At 46.5% G+C, this 22,517-nt stretch overlaps 1 protein-coding gene across 1 annotated transcript; it reads left to right on the top strand.

Annotated features, from left to right (window-relative positions):
- The first annotated feature begins 2,598 nt into the window (after nucleotides 1-2,598).
- ATP6V1C2 (ATPase H+ transporting V1 subunit C2) lies at nucleotides 2,599-22,385 on the top strand. Its single transcript, XM_075497261.1, has 12 exons — nucleotides 2,599-2,734; nucleotides 4,310-4,377; nucleotides 9,614-9,699; nucleotides 14,476-14,570; nucleotides 15,299-15,390; nucleotides 17,680-17,778; nucleotides 18,859-18,927; nucleotides 19,870-19,962; nucleotides 20,390-20,483; nucleotides 20,793-20,890; nucleotides 21,262-21,391; nucleotides 22,230-22,385. The coding sequence occupies exons 1-12, from the start codon at nucleotides 2,606-2,608 to the stop codon at nucleotides 22,323-22,325; spliced, it is 1,149 nt and encodes a 382-aa protein (XP_075353376.1). The 5' UTR covers nucleotides 2,599-2,605; the 3' UTR covers nucleotides 22,326-22,385.
- Nucleotides 22,386-22,517: the final 132 nt, after the last annotated feature.

The following is a 22,517-nucleotide window of genomic DNA, read 5'->3' as shown; positions in this document are numbered from 1 at the left end:
CAATATGTTAGGTTTTTTGCATAACTTCTGGAAGGTCCTTTGTTGTGCCCTAGGGGACACCGTGATTGAGAAGAACTAGAATAATTGCAGTTATGAACACTGAATGTTTAATTAGCCTAGAAAGGAAAACGCATAAACCAAAACAAGCAAGCAAAAAACCCCATAGAGTGGTTATTTCAGCTACGAATCTTCTCAGTGTCTTTTTCTGGAAAGCTTTCAGTAGAGACTCTCCTCCTCCACACATGTATTGCTTTTTATATATCACTAAAAATGTTAAAGAGAAGCAAAGGAAGATGATTCCTTGGTTAATCTAAAGAGTCTATAAATTTAGAGTCTAAGACCTTGACCTGTACGTTAGCTACCTAAAGGATGATTTAGGTGGAACAGTCCAAGTCCAAGACTATGTCTTCCGTCAGCTGCTTCTACCTGGTGCTGGAGGTACTTAAACCCGTTAGGGGTCTTCATCTAAGGTTCTTGGAGGTGTCAGGAGCTCTGCCTCTGCGCGCGACCAGGCCTGCCTGGCCCCAGCAACACAAACCCTCTCAGTTTAGGACAGATCATGTGGAAAACCAAGAGCATCCTTCTGTTTAATTTCTTGTGGGACTTCATTTACATTTGATACACAGAAACATGAGCAAAAAATGTCTTTTGAAGAAAATAAAGCACCAGTAATAGGAGAGATTGCCTAAGTGCTGTATGATAGTACAGTGATCAGGCTAGGAAAATGAGAACTGGCTGCACCAGGTACTCTCTATGAGGGGGTTAAGGTCCCACTTGCAGAGATGCCACTCAAAGGCAGGTACAAAGTGGTTAGACTTTAGTTTCCTTCAGAGCATGTCTGGTTTAGAGGAGTCTGCAGAACATTACTCCATACAAGCTACGAACACTCCCAATATCTTAAGCAAACTTAAGGCAACGTAAGGCAAGCTCAAGACTTAGCAAGGACTAAAAGCCACAGCTATATTGTACCAAGGAAGAAGCATCACCAGGGGAGGAAGCATCGCTGCCTTGCAGACCCCCACACCTGAGTACTTGTTAAATAAAGCACCCAGGGAAGTCCCAGAAACAAGAGTTTCCTAGAAGTTTCTTTAATTATTCCAAAACCTTCAGACTTGCTAAAGGCAGTCAGCATGTAATGAAATGGCCTCTGCATTGTTTTTGCGAGTTTAAAAGACAGCAAAAAGATTAAAAGCTGCAAGAGTCAGAGGTGCTACCGGCTTTTACGGGCTTGTCTCATCCACTGCACCAGCCCTCCCCGCTCCGAGAGGGAGCCTCTACCCCCTCGCACCCACCCGCGTCCCTTCGGCGTGGGCCCAGCGCCTGCCCTGTCGCCTGCCCGCCGCTGCCCGGCCTCCCCCCGCCCCGCTCCGCTCCGCTCCGCTCCGCTCTGCCCCGACCCGACCCTGCCGCTGCCGCTGCCCCGACCCTGCCGCTGCCGCTGCCGCTGCCGCTGCCGCTGCCGCTGCCGCTGCCCCGGCCCCGGCCCCGGCCCCGGCCCCGGCCCCGGCCCCGGCCCCGGCCCCGGCCCCGGCCCCGGCCCCGGCCGCCTCTCCGAGCGTGTCCACGCCCGCCCCGCCGGGAGCCGCCGCTGCCGGGCTGGCAGCAGCGGGGCAGGGCGGGGCGGGGCGGGGAGGGAGCGGCAGCCGGCGCAGGTGAGGCGGCGGGCGGGGCGCGGGCAGGGCCCCCCGCCGGCAGCCCCCCCCCCCCCGCCGGCAGCCCCCCCCCCCCCGCCAGGCTCCGCGAGGCTCGGGCCGCCCGCGGCGGGGGAAGGGCCGGCGCGGGCAGCGGGCGGGCGCGGCGGGGCCGCGTCGCGGGGTGCGTGCGAGGCGAGCGTCAGCTCTTCCCTGTCCCACGCACCCGCGAGCAAAGGCGTGGCGGGCGGGGGAGGCTGCGGGAGAGCCGTCGGAGGGGAACGGGAGGGCTCTGTGCGGTTCCCGCTTCTGGTCCCGCCCTGATCTGTTCCGTTAACACGGTGTCGTTGTCTCCCGTGGATTTTCGCGGCTGTTACGTCTATGTCGTTCCGCAGGTGTCGTCTCTGTGTGCCGCAACTTGCCTTCCTTCAGCTCCTTCCTACCAGCCTGCGCAGAAAAACACAGGGGAAAGTAATATTCCATCTTACCAGTGGCGTCTTTTGCAGCCTATAGGTTGAGCAGCGGTCTTTTTACATCTTGTTTTCAGCCTTGCCGACAAGTGTCCAAAAACTTGAGAGATGACGTTTATCAAACCAAAATCCTTCATGACGTTTGGATGGTTTGGTGAAGTCCCCAAACTCCTTAATGGAGACTGGGCTTACAGTGCAAGGCGAATGGAACAAGCTGGGAGGGAAAAGGGGAGGAGGAAGCTTCATTTCTTCATTCAGAAACTGGATGGAACAACCCTGAGAAAGGAGGAACGGCCGCACTCTTCCGTGACGTTCTGGAGAAGGTCATGTTCCATTTCAGCCTGAGACACAGGACTGACTCACTGTCCTTGCGTTTCTGAAAAAAAGCATTAATCTAACTTTTTCTGTTCCTAGGGAAGAGCCCATTTTGTGCGGTGCTCTTTTAGCAACTTTACCTGCTTTGTGTTTCTACAGTGACCAGGAGCGAAGGGAAAACATCAGATCATGTCGGAGTTCTGGCTAATTTCCGCCCCAGGAGATAAAACAAATCTGCAGGCATGGGAGAGAATGAACACGGTGACGTCTAAATCCAACCTGTCCAGCAACAGCAAATTCCATATTCCAGACTTAAAGGTAAATGAGGAAGGGGTTTGTGTATGGGCGATACAGCAGCATTAGCCAGGGCTAAAGACATTTGGGATAAACGTGGGATTTATCTTTTGGGATAATGTGCGGAGAGTAGAAGAAGATTGCGGTCGGGGGATGAGTCATGTTCAGTCAACTGAAAATTGATCAGAGAGAAGGGAAGTCATTGTGCTTGAAGCTGACCTTCACATTGGAAGGATATATGTATAAGGAGTGAAGATGACCAGTTAAATAACTGATCTATTGCATTCAGTGTACCTTTTGCTGCCAGTCATGAAAGTCATACAGCATTGTACATCTTGGATCGCTAATGCAAAGGGAGTAGCTAAGTATCTTGAACCGTGCCGGTAAGACTGCTGACAGAGAAAACAGTGCTATAATGTACATTACTCCTTGGGAAATGGATGTATGTGTATATTCAACTACATTACCCAGCTTCATATCATCATATAAATAGGAAGAGTATTAATCTGTGATTTTTTATGTATCTTTGCATTGTTTAATCCTTATTTTATAAGATGTGCACCTTATTTTTATTTCACTTGTGGCTTTGAAAAAATCCAAATATGCTGCATTAAAGTCAATGGATTTACCACAGATGTAGAAGTCAGTTCCTTGGGGAGCTGCCATCACCCATCACTTAATGAAGCTACTCTTAGTGCATCCAGGATCTGGCTTTAATCCAAAAAGATTGTTAACAGTTATAACTTGAGCTATCCCAGTTACAAAGGATGCAAGTAAAAGGGGAGCATGGCCTGTTCTCAAGTAATAACTTACTGAATTGTCACATGGATGTTTCGGACTGGGAATATTGCTTTTTGCATGTGCACCTGAGATTGCCTAATACGATTTTTACCACATATGGGCCTTACCCAGCCGGTGTTGGTGTGAGTCTGCTAATGTCAAAGGAAATAAAGCATTTGCAGTATCTGAAGATGCAACCAGCCCATTAATATTCTACTAGTTGTTCAATGTAAAATTTGTTTCTTCTCCTTCAGCTTGACTCTTCATAATGTTGAGCTGGCAACGTTACAAGAAAAGGTTCGGCAATATATTGCAATACCATAAACGTAAGATTATGACTGTGACAGAGTCATACAAAAAGCAGATGTTGGTCTTGGAGGAAATGGCTTTGTGAGAGCCTTAGGTTTTGGTAATAGCAAAGAACGCAAACAGAGACACCTTTTTGAATAAGTGCTGCTTCCCTTGGTTCGCTCAATACATCAGATTTGTTTGTATGTATATTGTGTGCATTTCTAGTCACTATTTTATCAGGTAAAAGACCAGTCTATGCTACTTGATGATATGGGAATGAAAACAGGAAGGAAGACACTGATGTGTAATCTTGAGACTACACATACGTTTTTTCCTTTATTGGAAAAGGCTTTTTATGCCCTAGGTCTCAGATAAAGGAATTGCTACTATTTTCCACTAAGTAAATAAAGTTCTGCCAAACTATTGAATTCACAAGTGCTAAAGGCAGGTCGGTGCCCCTAAGGGTCTGCCGACAGAAGCCTTAGACAGACTTCTGCATCTTTCACTTACTTCTCATCTTTTGCACAGGTGGGGACACTGGATGCTCTTGTTGGTCTGTCAGATGAGTTGGGAAAACTTGATAGCTTTGCTGAAAGGTAAAATAGATCTTATTTACCACCTACAAATGAAAAACAGACATTGTTTTTATGGGACGGTATGTCCTTGTGTTCACCTCGGTCTGACTTGGCTCAGCCCGGACTACAACTGGACTGAAGTGGGTAGGCTTTGTTTAACCCTTGTGTTGATTGTCATGGAGTCATCACAAAGAAAGGACCATTCCTTTTAATTTTGGATGAATTAAGTCAGTGATAGTTTTGTCTGCACAGCAATCTGTTTGAGTGGCAGTGCTAGGGAAGCTGTTTCTCAAAGGGCAACTACTAAAAAACGTTCTTTTTTTTTTTTAAAGAACATCATCCCGCCCCATCCAGAAACTTAAATTCATAAAAACAGCATTTGGAGAATATGAAGCCCTCCCTGATCTTATTTTCCCAGAATATTTCTCTTGAGCCTTCTGCCCTTTTTCAACCAGATATAGGAGTTCTAAGGGATAAATTCTTCTGAATGCAATCTGGAGCTCTCCCTCTCAGACTTTTAAACTCCTTGAAAATCAGAATATTGACTCGCATTGTATCAAACCTACTCATGCAAAGACTCACATGATCTCCTTGCTGATCGTTGCCCAGATTGCCTTTTGGGCCAAACTGACCTGGGTGTACAAAGCATAATAAGTATAGCAAGCTGAGAAAATGCCAGGTTGTAAGATACTTCATGGCACAAAGTAGACTTTGTTGTTGAGGCAATGAAAGTAGAAGCTGCTGGGTTTTTGTGGTTTGTTTTTGGTGGTGGTTTTTTTTTTTTGCTTTGGAAGCATACCTCACGTAGAGTCGTGGTCTTGGTCACAGAGGCATGCGTTAGCTCTGGGGCTTTTTGCCTTTTTTCCCCCAGCCAGGACGGATAAGGATTTGCTTGTCTAAATGTGCTTGATACTTTCATAGATTATGTCTGGCAGTTGCAAAAGCATACAGAAACACTGATATAAACTGTTTACATCTATGCTAGGCACTTTGGGTAAAAGTAAGTCTACATTTCTCCGTAGGATTTTTTTTCTACTTTACTGGTGCTACAGCAGGGCTGTATTAGGATGATTACATTTGATCACTCTGGGTTGCACACAACGTTGATCTTTTTAGATTCATAGAATCATAGAATATCTTGAGTTGGAAGGGACCCATAAGGATCATCGAGTCCAACTCCCTGCTCCTCACAGGACTACCTAAAACTAAACCATATTGCTTTTTTCAGGATTTTTAACAGGACAGAGCAACTTAATACTTAATTCATCAAGAAAACCTTCTCCATTATGACCCTGCCAAAAAAACTGCCCCAAATTCTTTGTAAACGTGTTCAGGTCTCTGGTTCATACTGCAGAGATTCTTCATGAAGTAGGGATGGGGTCAAATTTGGGGAGAGACAGTGCCAATACCTGCTATCTCTAATGGAAGGTGTCTCTAGTCAGGGCAGCAGGTAGGCAAGCAACTGTGAGATCTGGGTTTGAGGGCTGCCAAAAATCATGCAGAACTGATTTTCAGAAGGGCTTAGCTAATTCCCAGCTTTGTGGAGAATTAGGACTTCTGAAAAGCTGTCTGTAGGATCCATATAAGATCATGGAGGATAATTTTAAGTAAGTGAAATGTCAGTATGAGCTTCCGAGGCTCACTGTCTCTTTCTGTTACCTTTGTCTTAACTTGACAACGTGGTACTGCTCCTCGTTCAAGCTGAATGCCACTTTACTCTACTAATTGTCCCTTTAATGCCAGTAATGACACTTACCGTATGATGTGCTATATGCACCGAGCAAAGGGGTCAGTGAGGCCCTTCCACCGAAAGCTACTGAGGTAAGGTGAGGACTCTTCCTATTCATCTTGTTTGCCTATCAGCTAAGTAATCAAGAAGGATCAACGAGATTTAAAAATAAGAAAATGTGTTAAAAAATAAGGAAAATGCATTAAAGTGGAGTAATAGCAGTGAATAATCAACACAGATCAGGTCCCACAAGGACATACAAAAGCATTTTGTGTTAAATAAATGCCCAGGGTTTTGAGTCTAAGTTGTGATTCAAGGGTTAAAATGCCAAGCACTTGCACTTCGTTGAAGTAAACGGTATCCAGAGGGTTACAAGCCTGTTCAAATGACCTGAGCATTTATGTTCCTGCTCCTCTGAAACAGCTACCTGCTGAACTGTTGCTAGATAAACACAACTGCCAGTAAAGCCAGGCAGCGCAAACCTGTCAGCGCTGCCTCCTGCCAGGACAGCAGAGAAGGGGCAAGAGTTTGCAGGACCTATTGTTTCCACATACGTTTATTATTTATTTACGCAGGGAGGCAGAGTGTTTTTCTATGTCACCGTGTGGTAGCATGGAGCTTTCTCAAGCTGGTGATCCCCTCGGTCGCTCTTACCCAGGGGTCCTCAGTTGGCAGAGCATTCTGCAGTGGCCTCAGATTGCAGGGATTCTGTTCCCTGCAGTATTTTGGAGGCCTAGCACCCTTTAAAACACAGTATCATTTAAAGAGTGTTAGACTTTTTTTTTTTTTTTTTTGAAAGTAATGACATTGCAGCAATTTCAGAAGCGGAATGTGAGAGTCTTCCAAGAAATAATAATAGGCTAAATGGAGTTATTCTCTTTACAGGTTTTTATTACTGCTTCTCGAGGCAGTTTAGCTGAAACCCTCTCCTTTTATAATGCATCATTTCAGCAAGATATTTGCTCAAGATGGGATTCATCTCATCTAAAGGCAGAGGTTTAAGGGTTGGATGTGAAAGCTGCTTGCTGTTGGATGTCACTCTAGTCAATGGGGCTCCTCCGGGGGTCTGATTCCTCTCGCTTGCCTCAGACATCAGTGGTACGCAGGGTGCGTGTTCTGTCTGTGCATGGGGAATGTATTGGATGAGTGAATCCCGCTTGCATTTCACAGTATGACTAAGCCGGCACTGGAGAGCATTGCTCTGGCCCAGCGTATACGTCCTGCCTGCAGGGACCTTGGGGCGTGTGGGCTGGAAGGGAGCCTCACCTCACCTGGGCAGCTAGGGCTGTCGGGTGCACGAGAGCACATACCTCTCCCACCGTCTGTACCTATGGAGAGAGACCAGAGCTAACTGTCTCCCAGCTATCGGGTGAGCCCCCAGCTGCACTCAACAGTAACGCAAGCAGCTCAGGCCCTTGGAAAAGCTACCGGTTTATACGCTTTCCTGTTGGCTGCTTTCTCCGTTATGCCCTTAGCCTCCTGCTATACTTTTCTTGCCAACTGGGCTGGAGTCCTGTCTTGTTCCAACTTCCTTTGGGCTCCCTGGACATCATGAAGGGGCTGAAAACCAGCTGCGTCTACAAGCTGAAAATTGCAGAAGTACTTGGCAAGGTCGCAGCTGATGGGGAACTGTTGTGTGGATCCCTGCACATCTCCCCGCAGCCCGAGCGTGGGCAACAGGCAGTGTTCTCCAGCAACGCTCAGCTGGCACCAGGTCCCTAAGTGGCTGCAGCCAGATGGTGGAAAGCTGCGCAGCCCTGAGGGGGCTGTGAACTAGAGTGCAGTGGTATAGATTTCTCCTACAGGCACTCTGAACTGTGCCTGTCCAGGGTCATGAGAAGAATGGTTTGGATTGGAAAGGACCTTTAAAGATCATCTAGTCTGACCCTCCTGCCATGGGCAGGGACACCTTCCACTAGACCAGGTTGCTCAGAGCCCCGTCCAACCTGACCTTGAACACTTGCAGGGATGGGGCATCCACAGCTTCTCTGGGCAACCCGTTCCAGTGTCTCAGCACCCTCATCATAAAGAATTTCTTCCCTATGTCCAATGTAAATCTACCCTCTTTCAGTTTAAGACTGTTGCCCCTTGTCCTGTCACTACAGGCCCTGGTAAAAAGTCTCTCTCCATCTTTCTTATAAGCCCCCTTTATATATTGAAAGAGCACAATAAGGTCTTCTCTTCTCCAGGCTGAATGACCCCAAACAGCAGGAATTCTGACTGCTGCATTCTTGGCAGCATCAGCAATCTCAGATTTTTCCTCCCCGTCACAGGACTGGAAAACCTTTCCAAAGACTGTGAGTCTCTTGACAGGAATGGAGATAGAGGGAATCTTTACCTCTATGAATTACTGCTTTGAAATGGCCCTTATATCTGCTTTGCAGCACATCAAAGAAAATCCTTTTCTCTGATCCTCTCATGGTATCTGTACCTGGCCTGAAGTCCCGTTCCTGAATTCTTGAAAGTCACGGGATGTCACAAGACACATTGTCCAAACGGTGCAGGTGCCCTTTTGGTCTCCAGCCCATCTGCAGCTACAGTAGTCTCCCCTCTGTAAGGAAAGAAAGGGAGAAGAAGCCTGCCATTATGCTCCACTCCATGTCACCACGCCAAGGATTATGTCCACTTCATGTCTCTGCCAACTTCACGATCGGGCAGTTACTTTTTAGCTGTTGCTCTTTTTTACAGGGTGTAGTCAGCCTGGAACGATTAGGGAACTGAAGGCCAAATACTGTGAGTACTTCTGAGGACAGAAGGATACTAGAACAACCAGAAAGGCTCTTGGCCTGTATGCGATAGGTACTTTGACTAGGGCCAGGGGAATCTACTGCTGGAGGTACTTGATGAATCCGTTTTTAAAATAAGCAAAAAATAAGTAACTGTGTGGAGGCAATGTTCTCCAGGAGGGGCTCTGTTCAATTCACTGCTCTGAATTGGGCAGAAGGGGGATTTGAACCTGGTTATCCCACACCTTAAAGGAGTGTCTTGTCCACCATGCTAAAGAGAAGAGAAAAAGAGTCCCCTAAAGAAGAGGAATAAGAAGGAAATTCTCCCTGTCAAACAAGAGAACGTTGTTGTTTTCCCCTGAGTACGTTGTAAGAACCTTATCTCAGCAAGCCCTAAGGGTTTATTTAGTATCCCATGGAACAGATTTTCAGCCAGCGTTAGTCTGTATGTAGCCTCTTGTTCCTCCATCACCTTTAGAGTTTTAAACATGGGTTTCTTGCCTTCTGGTTTCTGCTATGAGTATCATGAGTGTACAGAAGACTGAATCTTGATCTTCTGGAAGTCTAGAGCACTGGGGACATGATATTACCTATGTGTTTGCGGAGATGAGTGTATTTAGAAATAAGGCATTTAGTTCTGCAATATGCCATAGGTTGTTTATCATCATTTGAATTGCAAATTAACCTGCCTTGCTTCAGAAGTGTTTTGTTTGGGCATCTCCATGTTTATCAGATCATTGTGGCAACTGTTTTATATTAATTTTGTTTCTTCACTAACAAAGCTTCTCTTGTTACACCTCAGCATAATAAAGAAGATAGCTCAGTACATAGGAGAAGTTATGGAGGACTCAAAAGATAAAGTCCAGGAAAATCTTCTGGCCAATGGAGGTAGGTGCTGTCACTGTGGATATTTTAATGCATTGATGCTGCCTGTGTTTGCTTCAGAATATGAACATGTAGAATTGAAACACTACCACATTAGAAAGGACAACCATCAGCAACATATTTTTAAGAACACATCTGGCCTGCTCCCATTTTTCTGAAAGTTAGCCGAAGCTTTATCTAGCGCCAGCTTTGCTTCCAGGACAGTGTTCAGCATCTAGTACGGAACTAGTTTTCACCACCAGAGCTGAGGAGTGAAGAGGAAAGCAGGAGACATCCTTCTTCGCTCCTAAAATGACCTAGCACCTTTCTGTGCCCTCTACGGCCTTGATCTCTTACAGGCAGTCATTCTGCATGGCTGCATGACATCTGTCAGTGATCTCTTAGTGATTTGCCTTCCCTCCTATAGTGCTGGGATAGATCACATTGTTAACTGTGGGTTTCTGACATCACAGGTGGACGTGGGAGGCAACAGCTCCAAAACATGGAGCCGGGGCTGCCCTCACAAGCTTGTGCCAGGGGCCAGCAGGACGTGGACCTGCTACCCCTGTCAGGAGGAGATGCCCTTCAGTGGTGTCCTGCCCTGGCTGGCAGCAGCTGTGTAGCAGAGAAGAGCAGGCAGTGATGGCAGAGGCACTTCTGACATGCCAGAGGGCCGTGGGAGCCCACTACCTTACTGTACGCTCCCCTGCAGCATCTCTAAGTAGTCAATACGGTGTTTTTATAACCACAAACATTTTCCTCCCTTTATTATCTAGTATGATACTCAAGGCCCTGAAGGGAGCCTGTGTCAAGGACAAAATTAACATTTAGAAACTGGTGGCTCCGAGATCTCTGCATGTTTAGTTAGACCCTGAGTGTGTTTCAGAGCAAATTCCTCCCCAGCTATCCTGGAAAAGTACAACAAAATTGGATGTGTTACACATGCTAATTACAGGCTTGTAGAGCGACACTTTTAAATAAACCAACAGTGCACACTCCAGCACCCTTGGACTGTCTGCAATGTTGTACTTGGATCTGTATGAGGAAAGGATGGGGAGGAAGTTCTTTCAGAAATGTCCTCCTTGCATGACATAACACTGACATTGACAAGTGCGACTGCTTGACAACTACAATAATCCCACTTATTGTGTTTCAGGGCTAAAGGATAAAATGAAATGTCTCAAAAGTATGTTGAGGATTGATGATTGCAGTGTTACAAGCATGCATTTGTGTGTATTAGTGCTAGAGACAAGTCCTGGTCTGGTTGTAGAGATACAGTGATCAGGTTACGATGGATTTCTCAAGTAACAACCTCGTAGCTTGATCACGATATCCCTATGACTTGACAAACAACAGGTTTCACTTATTTCCTTTGTTTCCTCTTTTTACACCATTTTCCTTTCCTATCATCAGCTCTGCATGTGGTGTAATGGAAGGATGTGGAAATTACTTGTATGTGTTACTAATTTCTGTCCTCTGTCTGGATTTGGTCATCCAAACAAATCACATTAAACTAAGACATTAGTTAACCAAGATTATTGACTGCATCTTAACAAATTGAGTCAGCTTTAGTAGAGGAGGATTCCCCTAATATATTCCAGTGTCATTCTTCATAAGCAGCAGCAACTTTGGTGTACGAATTCTTCCTCCCCTGCTTTCTGGTTAGCAAAAGGACCCTAAAGTTGAAGACTTCTAGGGGTCGTGAAATCAGAAACAAAGTTATAAGACATGACTTCTTGCTCCGTGGTCCTGTTTCAGACTTGGACCGTCCCAACTAAAATTTTGTTTTAAGTTACGCTATACAACTTTTCTGATTTTATCTCAGTTGTATATATTCCTGACAGCAGTTTAGGCCACGAACTGATGAAGATGGTGGCTGTGTGTATAACAGGTCTTTGGTTAGATTTGTGTGAAGAAAAATGCAAAGTACTAGAAAATACAGCGCTTTTAGTTAAGTGAACACACACGCTACTTTCCAGTGGGCAACAGGCAGAAGCAGCCATGTAGAGATGCCTCTCTTATAGAAGGAAAATGTGTGTGTAGCGAAGGGAATTTTAGTATATCACAACAGCAGGAAATGCTTTCTTGCTTATGACAGAATAAAAAATGTGAAATGTAAGTAAAGCTTTTCTTCAAAGATTCGGAATAAATTCTCTTCCATTTGTAGTAATGTTAACCCCAAATGAATTTTAAAATTTGGTAAGTGGTGGAATAACTCCATTCTTTATAATGAGCTCAAAACAAAGCAAAATGGGGAGCATAACAGTTTTGAAGAATTAAGTGTTCTGAAGGGAAAGTATTTAACATCATTACCTCTCAGAGCTGGGTGAGTAAATCAACGTTACGAGAGATTCCAAGTAAATAAAAGTTACGATGGGGTTCCTGGCAGCTGTGGGCCCGTTGGGGTAGGTAGGAAGCATCTCTCCTGGATGGGCAGCTATGTGAAGTCTTTCAGAAGTGACTCGGCAGGTTCCATAAATGAGGGGTGCCATTCCAGGAGCGTCAGGGTGCTCGGGCTGCTTGGCATTTTAAGCTCAGTTCTGCTAGTGTGTTCACAGTAGTTTGTGCCATCCCTAAGATCAGGCAGCTTAACTAAACTGCACCAGTGCCAGAGCACTGCTCGGGAGTGAACTTGTAAAATGGGCTGAGAAGTGATGCTGTGCTTAACTGCCTCACATCTGCATTCTGCTGAGATTCAAGGAATGCGAGGATAGAAAGGGCACGTGTAGGTCTTCAGGGGACTTCCATATCTCCTCAGCTATAAATAGGTCAGTGTCTCTAAAGAGCCTGTGAATACGCTGTTCCTCCGCACAGCCCAGTAATACCATGCTCTTTGCAGGTTTCATTCTCACTGAATTTAGCAAAGCCTAAGCAAGAAAGCTTGGAAGAAAGGCTGCAGGATGAAATCCTTGGGTGGCGTACCCTGTGCTGAAAATGCTCCGTGAACTTTGTTGCTCAAGTATTTTTGACCTCCCTGCCTTCCCCCCAGAGACCATGAGCAAGCCTTGCCGGAGAACTGCGCACACGGGAGCTGTGTGATAGCTCTCCCTGCCTTCTGCAGTTTTGCCCCCTTCCCACACGCTCCCTGTGCAGGAGAATTTGCTGATTCCCTATCAGACCTTAGCAGGAAGGGTTGGATCTCTGCCTCGTGACTCCTGTCCATCGGATGTGGGGGAGGTTTGCACAGCTGTGGTTTTCAAAGAAGGACGGGGAGAACACGGTCATGCCAGTGCTCTCTGCCTCCAAGGCATTTTATCCCTTGATAAGAAGCCTGCTTCCTCCTAACATAAGACTTTCCATGCTTTGGAAATCTAATAGGGTAAACTGACTCTGTTGTGGGGTGAGAGAAGCCCATGGAAAGGATAGTGCTCTCCTGCCAAGGGTATTCGGTATCACACGAGACAGGGTAGTACCCTCAGCCTGGTAGTATGGCAATTATACAATTTTTCACATTGCTTCTCATGCATCTCAGTTCATAAAGTTTTCCCCACACCCTGGAAGTCCAGCCCACAAGAAATTGTGCTCAAACCCCGCTGTGGGAATGAATTAATTCTCTGGACAACGTAGCAAAGAGCACTGAACAGCCCCAGCATGCCCCTCCTTTTACTTGGCACCTTGAGCTTGTTTTGCTCCCCATTTCCCCAGAGCAACTTCCCAGATATTCACGTTTACCCTCCTGTCTGGAAGAAAGGCCACCCTGCAGGTGACAGTGCCTCTGGCTGCTTTGTCTAGACATGGCGACCCTGCCTGCTGCCTTCCTCCAGCCTCCCTAACCTGCAGGGGGACAGTCCCAGCCCCGCTGCTTGTTGTGAGTTTGTCCCATCCCATAAAGTTGCCGAAGAACACAATGTAGGGGCGTGCTTGGTATCCTAAGGGCTCTCGGGACTCAGCTGAGGCAAAGAGCTGCCTGATTTCATGAGCTGCTAGAGAATTCTTTATTTGGTACCATAACGTACCAAGCCTTGATGTCTTCTGATGTTAAGCAGCCTTGGTCTTCGGAGTGAAACAGCATAATCCTGTTCTAGGAGCTGAGTGCCGTATGTGTCATCTGCCCTCGATTCTGGGAAGAAGGCATGGCTCCCCGTGGTATGGGGTGCCTTGTTTTGGGGGGTTGCACGCACAGGGCCTTGCTGTGAATTTCTGTTGTTGGACGCTGTGACTGGATTTATCCATTTAGAGAAATACTGTATAGCTTTGTGTGAGATGGGGAGCTCTGTGTGCCAACTCAATGAGGAATTCCTCGTCGCACCTGAATTTGTTTGATTTCTAGTGAGCGCTTGACTGAATCACAGAGAAGAGACATCAGCTATGCTCTTAATACCTTTCATCAGACTCTCTGATGAATACAACCCTGACTATTACTGCTGGTCCTGGGCATAAAGTATTTTTCTGGTAGCTCTTGCCGGGATTAAATTCAGGCATATTGCAATAATCAAGACTGAGGTTACGTGAAGCTGTTTCTGTTGTAAAGAAGAATGGCTGCACATTGCTGCGTCCCACTGACACAGCTAATTTTACAGTAATGCTTGTTCTGTACTGTTAGGTGTAATGCAGGAAAGATTTCTGGTTCAATTTCTAAGTTTGGGGATGTTTAGAAATGTGATTAGATTGGGCATATGATCCATGCGGGTTGGATCTAGATCGAATTTCTATGCGGATTTCTATGAGGTGAGCTTCTGGTTCACACCCATCGCTAATGTTAATCAGAATTATACCTAGGCTATAGCTGGGACTGCTACCCACACCTCGACCTGCCATCTGGGAAGCTGTCTGCTTTAATGCATCTCTTTGCGTTTTCAGTTGACCTAATTAGCTACCTGACACGGTTTGAGTGGGACATGGCCAAATATCCCATAAAGCAGCCACTGAAGAATATATCAGAAGCATTAGCAAAGGTAAATCATACTCCAGATTTTAAGAAGATGTCAGCATGGGGAAACGTGTCTTTCTGACAGTTTTTGGTCCCTCCTCTCACGGGAGTCAATGAGAGCTTTGCCTTTGGTTTGGGCAGGAGCAAGCTCAGAAGCGCACACTCTGCACTGAAACATGGATATTATTTTAATTTCTACTGTAATAATAATGACACATATATTTAAACCTATCCAGTCTGTAAATATGTGGCACTTTACCAGATGTACTAGAATATATTGACATAGTTTTTGCACTTTAATCCCCTTCATTGTAGTATTTTATTGTTTTTATATCGTGCCATATTATTCTCCATTTTAGAGTTCTTCTGCGAAATCGTTGGCCTGACATTAACTCAAGCGCATTGCAGGCTGGATGAATTATTTACACTGTCAGTCCATTCAGGAAAGCATGAACTTGCTTTCCTGAGTATAGGAATGCTCAGGAAAGCATATCAATCTAGATAACAAATGAAAGCGTGAACTTGCTCCTGAGGTACTGCTGTAACACACCCAGCAACAGCTAACTGAACGCTACGTTCTGCCGCGGCCCTTGTCCCGGGGAGCTCTGGCACCGGCTCCCCCCCGGCCATAGCCAGGTGCTTGTACGAGGGGCTGGCAGCCCTGTCCTTGCGTTAAGGTGCAGAGGTAGCGGGAGCGGGGTGAGGACAGCACCCCAAGCGCCGAGTTGACTCACTTTTTTTACTTTGTTTTAGCAAGTGACTCAAATAGAAACAGACCTAAAGACCCGATCAGCTGCATACAACAACATTAAAGGAAATTTGCAAAGCCTGGAGAAAAAAACTGTGTAAGTATAGGACATGCCTGTTTGCACCTGGAACGCCGCATGGCTGAACTGAGGACAGTGCACGCTCACGCCCATTGCTGTGCTGTGGACCATGTGTGTTCTGGTGGGAACAAATTTTTCTGGCTTTGGGGCATGCTGAGCATCCACAGGCCCAGCGAAAGCTGGGGGGAGCTGGTGTGATCAGCATGTCTCAAAATCGGCTCGGGGAGACTGCAGTTCCTAACAGGATCTTATTGGCAGTGTGAGCAGACAGTCTTGGAAAGAGTCAAAACCAAATGCACTGTATTGTTCTGATGAGATCTCAGGGAGTCAGAAATTAGATGAGCTGGGTCAACCGGTGGATTCCTCTGCAAGGCAGAGCTGTTTCCTATGTTCTGAACACCCATTTGCCAAGCTCCCATAGGAAACAGCTCTGTCTTGCTTGGTCCTGCACCTCACCAGCATCCCACTTACATTTTTCTTTTCTTTGTTTCATTCTGTTGGTCCAGGTAATGCCCTGTCAGGGCTTCCCAAATGTTCTCTCTTCTGTCTTCAACTGCTTATGGTCTTTACCTATCTCAGTGCTGATAGCTGGATTTTTTCCCAGGGTATCACTGGGGAGAATAGTAAATTCCAGTAAATAGCAAATTTAAAGCAGCTTAGATGATGCTGTGCGAGCCCTTGCCAAATACATGCTCATGTGTGCCCCTCTGTCCTGCTCGGGCCCCTTGCCCTGGGCACAGGACCCAGGTAGGTCCTCGCCTTCCTGGCACTGCAGCCAGCCAGGCTGGCAGCCTGCCTAGAAACCAGCCTTTACCTAAGGAAGATTCTCACAGGGGCTCAAACCAAACTCCAGGGTGGCCGGGCTTTTGTTCTGAATGTGGAGCTAAAATGAGCATGCCTGGCACCAAGTCCACTGAACCCAACCAGAAACCACAGAAAAAATACTTCCAGGTGATGGTTGAGAATGCGTTTGTCAAAAAAACGCTATCCCCCATGGAGACCTGCTCAACATGGGGACTGCAGTGCCGGCGAGGGTCAGCAGAGCCGCATCACAGTTACATCTCCCCCTCTCTCTGCTGGGTCCCTGGGTCATGCCTCACCACCGCCAGCCAGCACCACTGCCCTGTGCTTCCAGCTTGGTATAGACAGCCTTAGACCCATTTGTCTCAGGCTGTGTGCGCGTGGATAATCATGAGTGGGAGGGACAAGGGGGCATTAGCTCCCGTTTCCCTTTTCTTGGCACCATCCGTATTCCCAGCCCACTCCTGCAGCATCTCTCCAGCTTCCACATCAGCTTTAGGCACCTGGAGAGAGGCAGAAGCTCTGTGGGGGGAACATGAGCAGTGCCAGGCCTCCAGCAAGGTGATGAGGGAGAAGAACGGAGACCTTGCGGTCCAGGCCTATCTTCCTCTCACTGTCCCGTCCACCTTTAAATGCTGGCATCGCTGGTGTCTACCAGTGCCAGCTAGCTTGGGTTGAACAAACATCTAATAAGATGTTACTGGCCGGTTAATTAATGTTTAAACTGGCACAGTGAACCTCAAACCAAAAACTACTGGTTTAGGTCCTTCTTCTCCTGCCCAGTGACAGAGAGGGCAGCTGCTCTCTTCCCATACACACCTAGTGCCTACCAGCCATGCCTGGCCAGCCCCAGCCATCTACACTTCCTAGGTGTGCAGCACTGGTGGGACTTAACGTGGTCAAGTGGGCTTAGGCTGTGATGAGACCCCCTCCTGCAGGTCCCACCTGCACGCGAGACTGCTGCTCCCGCTGTCCTTCAGCTGGAGGTATCTCTGTGTGCTTGTCCACAGCAGTCCAGGTATGCCAGCGTTGCTTTGATGGCTTAGGTCCACACCAACACCGCTTGCTCTGACTCGTCGCTTACTCGTGGTGGCACAGGCAGCGCAGCTGGCAGCCTTGAGAAGGCAGGAGCCTCCCGCAAGATGCGGCAATGACTGGGAGCAGGGTGGTAACTTCAGGTGTGCGCTTCCCAAGCATCTACAGCCTTACTGTGGAAACAATAGCAGCAGAATGGTGTAATTTCACATAAAGGGCATAAACTAGCCTGGTGCTAGTCACCAACATTCTGCCATTAGTATTAGTTGCTTTTTAATTCTTTTTAGTTGCAGTAAAAATAACTAAATGGCCATTTTAGAAGCGTAGATGTGTCCTTTAGCCATCTCCTTCCTGGCCGCCTTCTACCCCAGTATACACTATTGGCAACTATACCCACAGCACAATACCTCCAGTGTGCTGCTGCTGGGTTCCTGCTAATGTTATTTTTTTTCTTTGTCTTGTTCACCGTAGGGGAAATCTGCTGACTCGGACCCTAGCAGACATTGTGCATAAAGACGACTTTGTTCTGAATTCCGAGTACCTTATCACGCTGCTCGTCGTGGTGCCAAAGTAAGGCAATAGTGCGTGCGCACGCGCTCGATGTGGCATCGAGCTTCAGGCCTAAGCAGCGGATCCAGGCGATCCTGGGCCAGGCTGGGCAGCTCATCGGCCCCGTGGCTGGGGCACGGCTGGAGCTGTTAGCAAAGAGAAAGAACAGTTTCTGCAAGGGTGGTGCTGGCGCACAAGAAAGAGACAAAGACTGCTCCGAACTTGGAGCAGGACAGAATCGGGATGTAGGTTCTTAATGGTTACAGAGTGGGTTCTCAAACAGCCTTCTGGTAGGAATAGTACTGGTTAAAAAAAGGAGAAAAACAGATTCTTACTGGAGCTTAGCCAGTTTATAAAAGGAATTAGACCTGTCAAACTGACAAGGCCTCTGCTGGCCGTGTATTCCTAAGTGCCCGCGCGTAGGATGACTGCCATCACCATCAGTTGTGAAGTTATGCGATGTCCTTCTCAGAAGCCTACCCAAAACTTTTCCTCTCCAGATAGCCCTGTCCCAACACACACACATACAGTACCATCACTTTGAAACCATGTTACAAAAAGGTATCTGAGGTAAGTTTGAGTTTATTATCTGCACATTCTTTCAGATTCCCGCTATAAACAGAGTTCTCGCTTTGCAAACTCTTACGATCCCCTTGACCTCTTTCTCCCAGTGCTGGCACTTGCCATGTTTGCAGTGTGTCACCAGATCAGCTCTGGGATTGCACGTAGCAGATGTACCACACCTACCCATGGATGAGGGGCAGCTCGTGCAGGGGTCCGGGAGCATGGGACACTGTGTGGCAGCCTGGAAGGATGTGCCAAAAGCCACGTTCTTCCCACCATCGGCTTCCTGCTCTGGGCCCTTCCTCGTGCCAAGACCCAAAGTGAGGATTGAGGGTGCAGCGTTGAGGGAAACATCTCCCTAGCTGGCGACTAGGAGAGGAAAGGATAGGAGAGGCTTAATGTATCTTAATCACATAACCCAGCACAAAGAGCTCCAACCCTTCTACCCTAAGCCATTAGCTTAATTATATTTATCAACACATTTGCTTTCTAGTATATAGTATTTATTTACTGTGCTTTGTTTTGTGTTGCTCAAAGGGCAAGCTACATACAGTGGCAGAAGACCTATGAATCCCTCTCTGATATGGTAGTGCCTCGCTCCACCAAGTAAGTGAAATCCCAAATTAAGGTCCCTGTTTGTTTCAGAGATCCCTGCCATATTTCAGCCCCTCAAATTGCTGGATCCTGGAAGGAATCACTTGTCTAACGCACGGGCTCCATGTTAACATATAGATTTGCCCAATCTCATTCTCAATTGAAATCAGAAATTACTCTGTTGAAGGGACATGCAGATGAAAGAAAAAAAAAATCACCACTGTTTTTTTTACAATTAGCTGCTTGTTCCCTTTTCCAGTAATCTAGTTCTCTCTACTTTCAACCAGGGCCTTTGCTTTTTGTGTAAAACAGACAATTTGTTACAGTAATCTAAGCATAATTCAGACACATGCAATCACATACAACTTTATGGAAGCTACTTTTTACAAAGATCAAACACTGTCTTTGCATCTTTAATGGCTTCCTGCTGTAGAATAGGATAATTCAGTGTAGTGTCATTTGCATTAGTAAATGCCATATTAACTTATCTTTTCACCTGGAGTAAAAAAAAATTCTTCCTACGAATTAAATATTCCACTGCTCAGCTCCTGCAGACCGTGAGGTCCAATCCAGGGCAAGAGAGGTGACAGTGCTACTATCTGCAATGGAAGAACCGGAAAGCACAGAGAAAGAAGCAAGCTGTGTGCTACTGCCCATCTCAGAAACACAAGTGCATGGGAAGTGGGGGAACGTTACCAGGAAACAGAGAAATCAGGCAGGCAGAATGTGTGTGTACTACGATGGGTTCAGGAACTTAACTGGTGGGAGTTTTACATTGGAGATAGTGTGGCTGGCGCTGGTAAAGCCTTTGTTCCCTATTTCAGTCACAGCCGTTCTTGAAAAGCAGGGTGGTGTTCAGTATCATAAATGAAAAAAAGAACTGCAAAAGAGGAAGGTAAAGAAAGCATGAGGGATTTGCCATGTCAAATCACAGCAGTGAATTCCCTCCCACAGAATGATTGCTGAGGATGCAGAGGGAGGACTCTTCACCGTGACCCTATTTAGAAAAGTGATGGATGACTTCAAGGCTAAAGCCAGGGAGAACAGGTAAGAAGCACTGATTGCTAGGCAGGGCAGGCTAGCAAACAGATGATGAGGATAAGGTGAGGCTTGTTCTGTGTGCAGTACAGCTGAATCCATCACTGGTTTTTAGGACTTCTTTACTGTTCGGGCTGCTGCTGGCCCTAAAGCCACTGCGAAGGCAGGGTGGGAAGGACCTGTGGCAGCAGATACAGTGATCCTCTTTAAGCACCAAACTACAGATCCTGGAGTTGTCCTTCCTGCCGTCATGCTACTGACAGCAGGAAGCTTGCTTTCTGGGGGTGGCTTCAGCTCTGACCCTCCACATAACTTTAACTGATTAAATGGCTAGCAACTTTGAAACATCCCATACCTGCTTCTCCAGAGGCAAAAGAAATGAGTGCGCATATTGCTTGGACTATGGCTTGTGAGAGCAAATGTCATTCAATTGTAGGTTCATGGTTCGAGAATTTTATTTTGATGAGAAGGAACTGAAATGTGAAAAGGAAGAGCTGATGAAATTAGCTTCCGATAAGAAACAACAATATGTAAGTAGCACATCAAGTTGATGGCCCACACAATAACAGCCTTTGCTACCGGCGTGCCTAAGCACCTCTCACTCAGAAATGGCTTTATGGTTCCAACAGACTCCTGTGAGTTCCATGTAGCCAGAAAACTGAGGCACAGGATAGATTACACAATTTGCCCAACGTCGCTCGAGTTTCTGATAAACTGGGAGCCACTAAACAGGCTGCCTGAGAAGTATCTCAGCAGCCCATGATGGCTTCAGTGGTGGTAGATACGGAGCCTCTTCACGCAGCGAGGGGATCACGATGCTGTTGTGTCTGTTCTCATAGGGCCCGTTACTGCGCTGGCTGAAAGTGAACTTCAGTGAAGCATTTGTGGCTTGGATTCATGTGAAAGCCTTGAGAGTTTTTGTTGAATCTGTCCTGAGGTAAGTGGGTAAACATGCAGTACCAGCAGAGATTCCTGCAGAAGCCCAAATGTACAGCTCTCTTCCTGGGGCATTTCCTTCATGGGAGGGAACAACCTTTACGCATCACGCTCCAGAAGCTCACAGGAGACAATAGAGATGACCACAAAAAAGGTAACATACAAAGTTGATGAGAAATAGAAAGACACTGTTTAGTTGACTTTCTGCTTCAAAAAAATGCTTGCCAATAAGGAGGCAGCGCACCGCCACTGAGATCGCGCGCTGCAGCGTACAGTCAGCTTGCATGCCAGGACACTGACGAGGGAGAAGGGCAGGAGTGGAAAGCTGTGCCCCTTCCCAGCAGATGATCATGTATGTTGATGTGTTTCAAGGTACGGCCTCCCAGTGAATTTCCAAGCAATGCTGCTGCAGCCAAATAGGAAGTCTGTAAAACGCCTGAGAGATGTCCTAAACGTGGTCTTCAAACACCTGGATGAAGTCGCAGCAGCAAGTATAATGGATGTATGTATTCGGACTATGGCTGCACATGCTGTAGCTTGTCTGTCTAGCCAAATGAAGACGTTCACAGCCCAGGGGTTAGAGCAAGCAGCTCCTCACACCTTGCAATGCTAGGATCGCTGGATGCAGCTCTAATCCCTGGAGGTTACAGACTGGATTAGGGTAACAGGTAGGCTCAGATTATGATGGAGATGTGCAGAGATTGCTTACATTTTCTGTTGAAGCATCTGATGTTTACAGCTACCAGACTGAAACAGGTCTGCTCAATTATGTCAGTTCCTCTAGGTAAAAAGCTTCAAATTTTCTATAAACGTTCAGATCAACACAAGCAAGAAAAATGAATTCAGAACTAAATGCTAGGACTGTGCCAGCTCCGTCCCCTGTATAAGGCTGTCATTGACTAAATACCTCAACCTAGGACTTCAGCAAGCAGCAGTACTCACTTTCTCCCTCCCCATATCTTGAGTGCACAAACAATTTAGGATAAACCAATTAGGATAAACCAGTAGGCATTAAAACAGCCTAAAACCAGCAAGCATAAGATTCCCAGTGCATGAAGGGAGGAGAAAGAAATGAGTTGCTCTAGAGCTGAAGCACACAAAAATGCTACAATACACATTCATAAAGTTGAAACCAAGCATGAATTCTCAATGCTAACTGCATTAGGCAGCCTGAAAAGACCAAACACCAGATTCTTGGTGGTGAATTCCTCATCTTAAGCACAGCAAATACACAACTCCATTCAACCTGTGGAAGAGGAGCACAAAAGCAATCCACTGTAGCTTGGAACTGTGCAACAGTTTGTTTACTGGTACTAAAGTCACACTGTTTCCCTTTGCAGCCTGGCATGGACATCCCTGGTTTACAACTGAGTAATCAAGAATACTATCCTTACGTCTATTTCAAGATTGACCTCAGTCTTCTTGACTGCAGTTAAAGAAAAATTGCTCAAGCTTCATCTTCCATTTTCAAGACTCTAATGTTACAGTAAAACAATCTTTACCTGGTAAAAGTCAAATTAAAATGCAGATGCTGTAGCAGAATAATTGCTTAAGATCTTCCTACCACTTCCAGTAATTTTTACAGTGACTTCAACATATATATCTATCTTTTGTTCATAGTTTTACAA

The sequence above is a fragment of the Mycteria americana genome, chromosome 3 (assembly GCF_035582795.1).
Source record: "Mycteria americana isolate JAX WOST 10 ecotype Jacksonville Zoo and Gardens chromosome 3, USCA_MyAme_1.0, whole genome shotgun sequence".
Lineage (NCBI taxonomy): Eukaryota > Metazoa > Chordata > Aves > Ciconiiformes > Ciconiidae > Mycteria > Mycteria americana.
Note: the sequence above shows the minus strand (reverse complement) of the source record. Positions and strands in the feature narration are given on the sequence as shown.

What these genes read in the sequence shown, in the direction of transcription:
- ATP6V1C2 (XM_075497261.1), top strand. Translation starts at nt 2,606, where the DNA reads ATGTCGGAGTTCTGGCTAATTTCCGCCCCAGGAGATAAAACAAATCTG. An exon ending in AGCCTGGAGAAAAAAACTGT is followed by an intron (nt 15,391 to 17,679) that starts GTAAGTATAGGA and finishes TGTTCACCGTAG; the next exon opens with GGGAAATCTGCTGACTCGGA. An exon ending in GCTAAAGCCAGGGAGAACAG is followed by an intron (nt 19,963 to 20,389) that starts GTAAGAAGCACT and finishes ATTCAATTGTAG; the next exon opens with GTTCATGGTTCGAGAATTTT.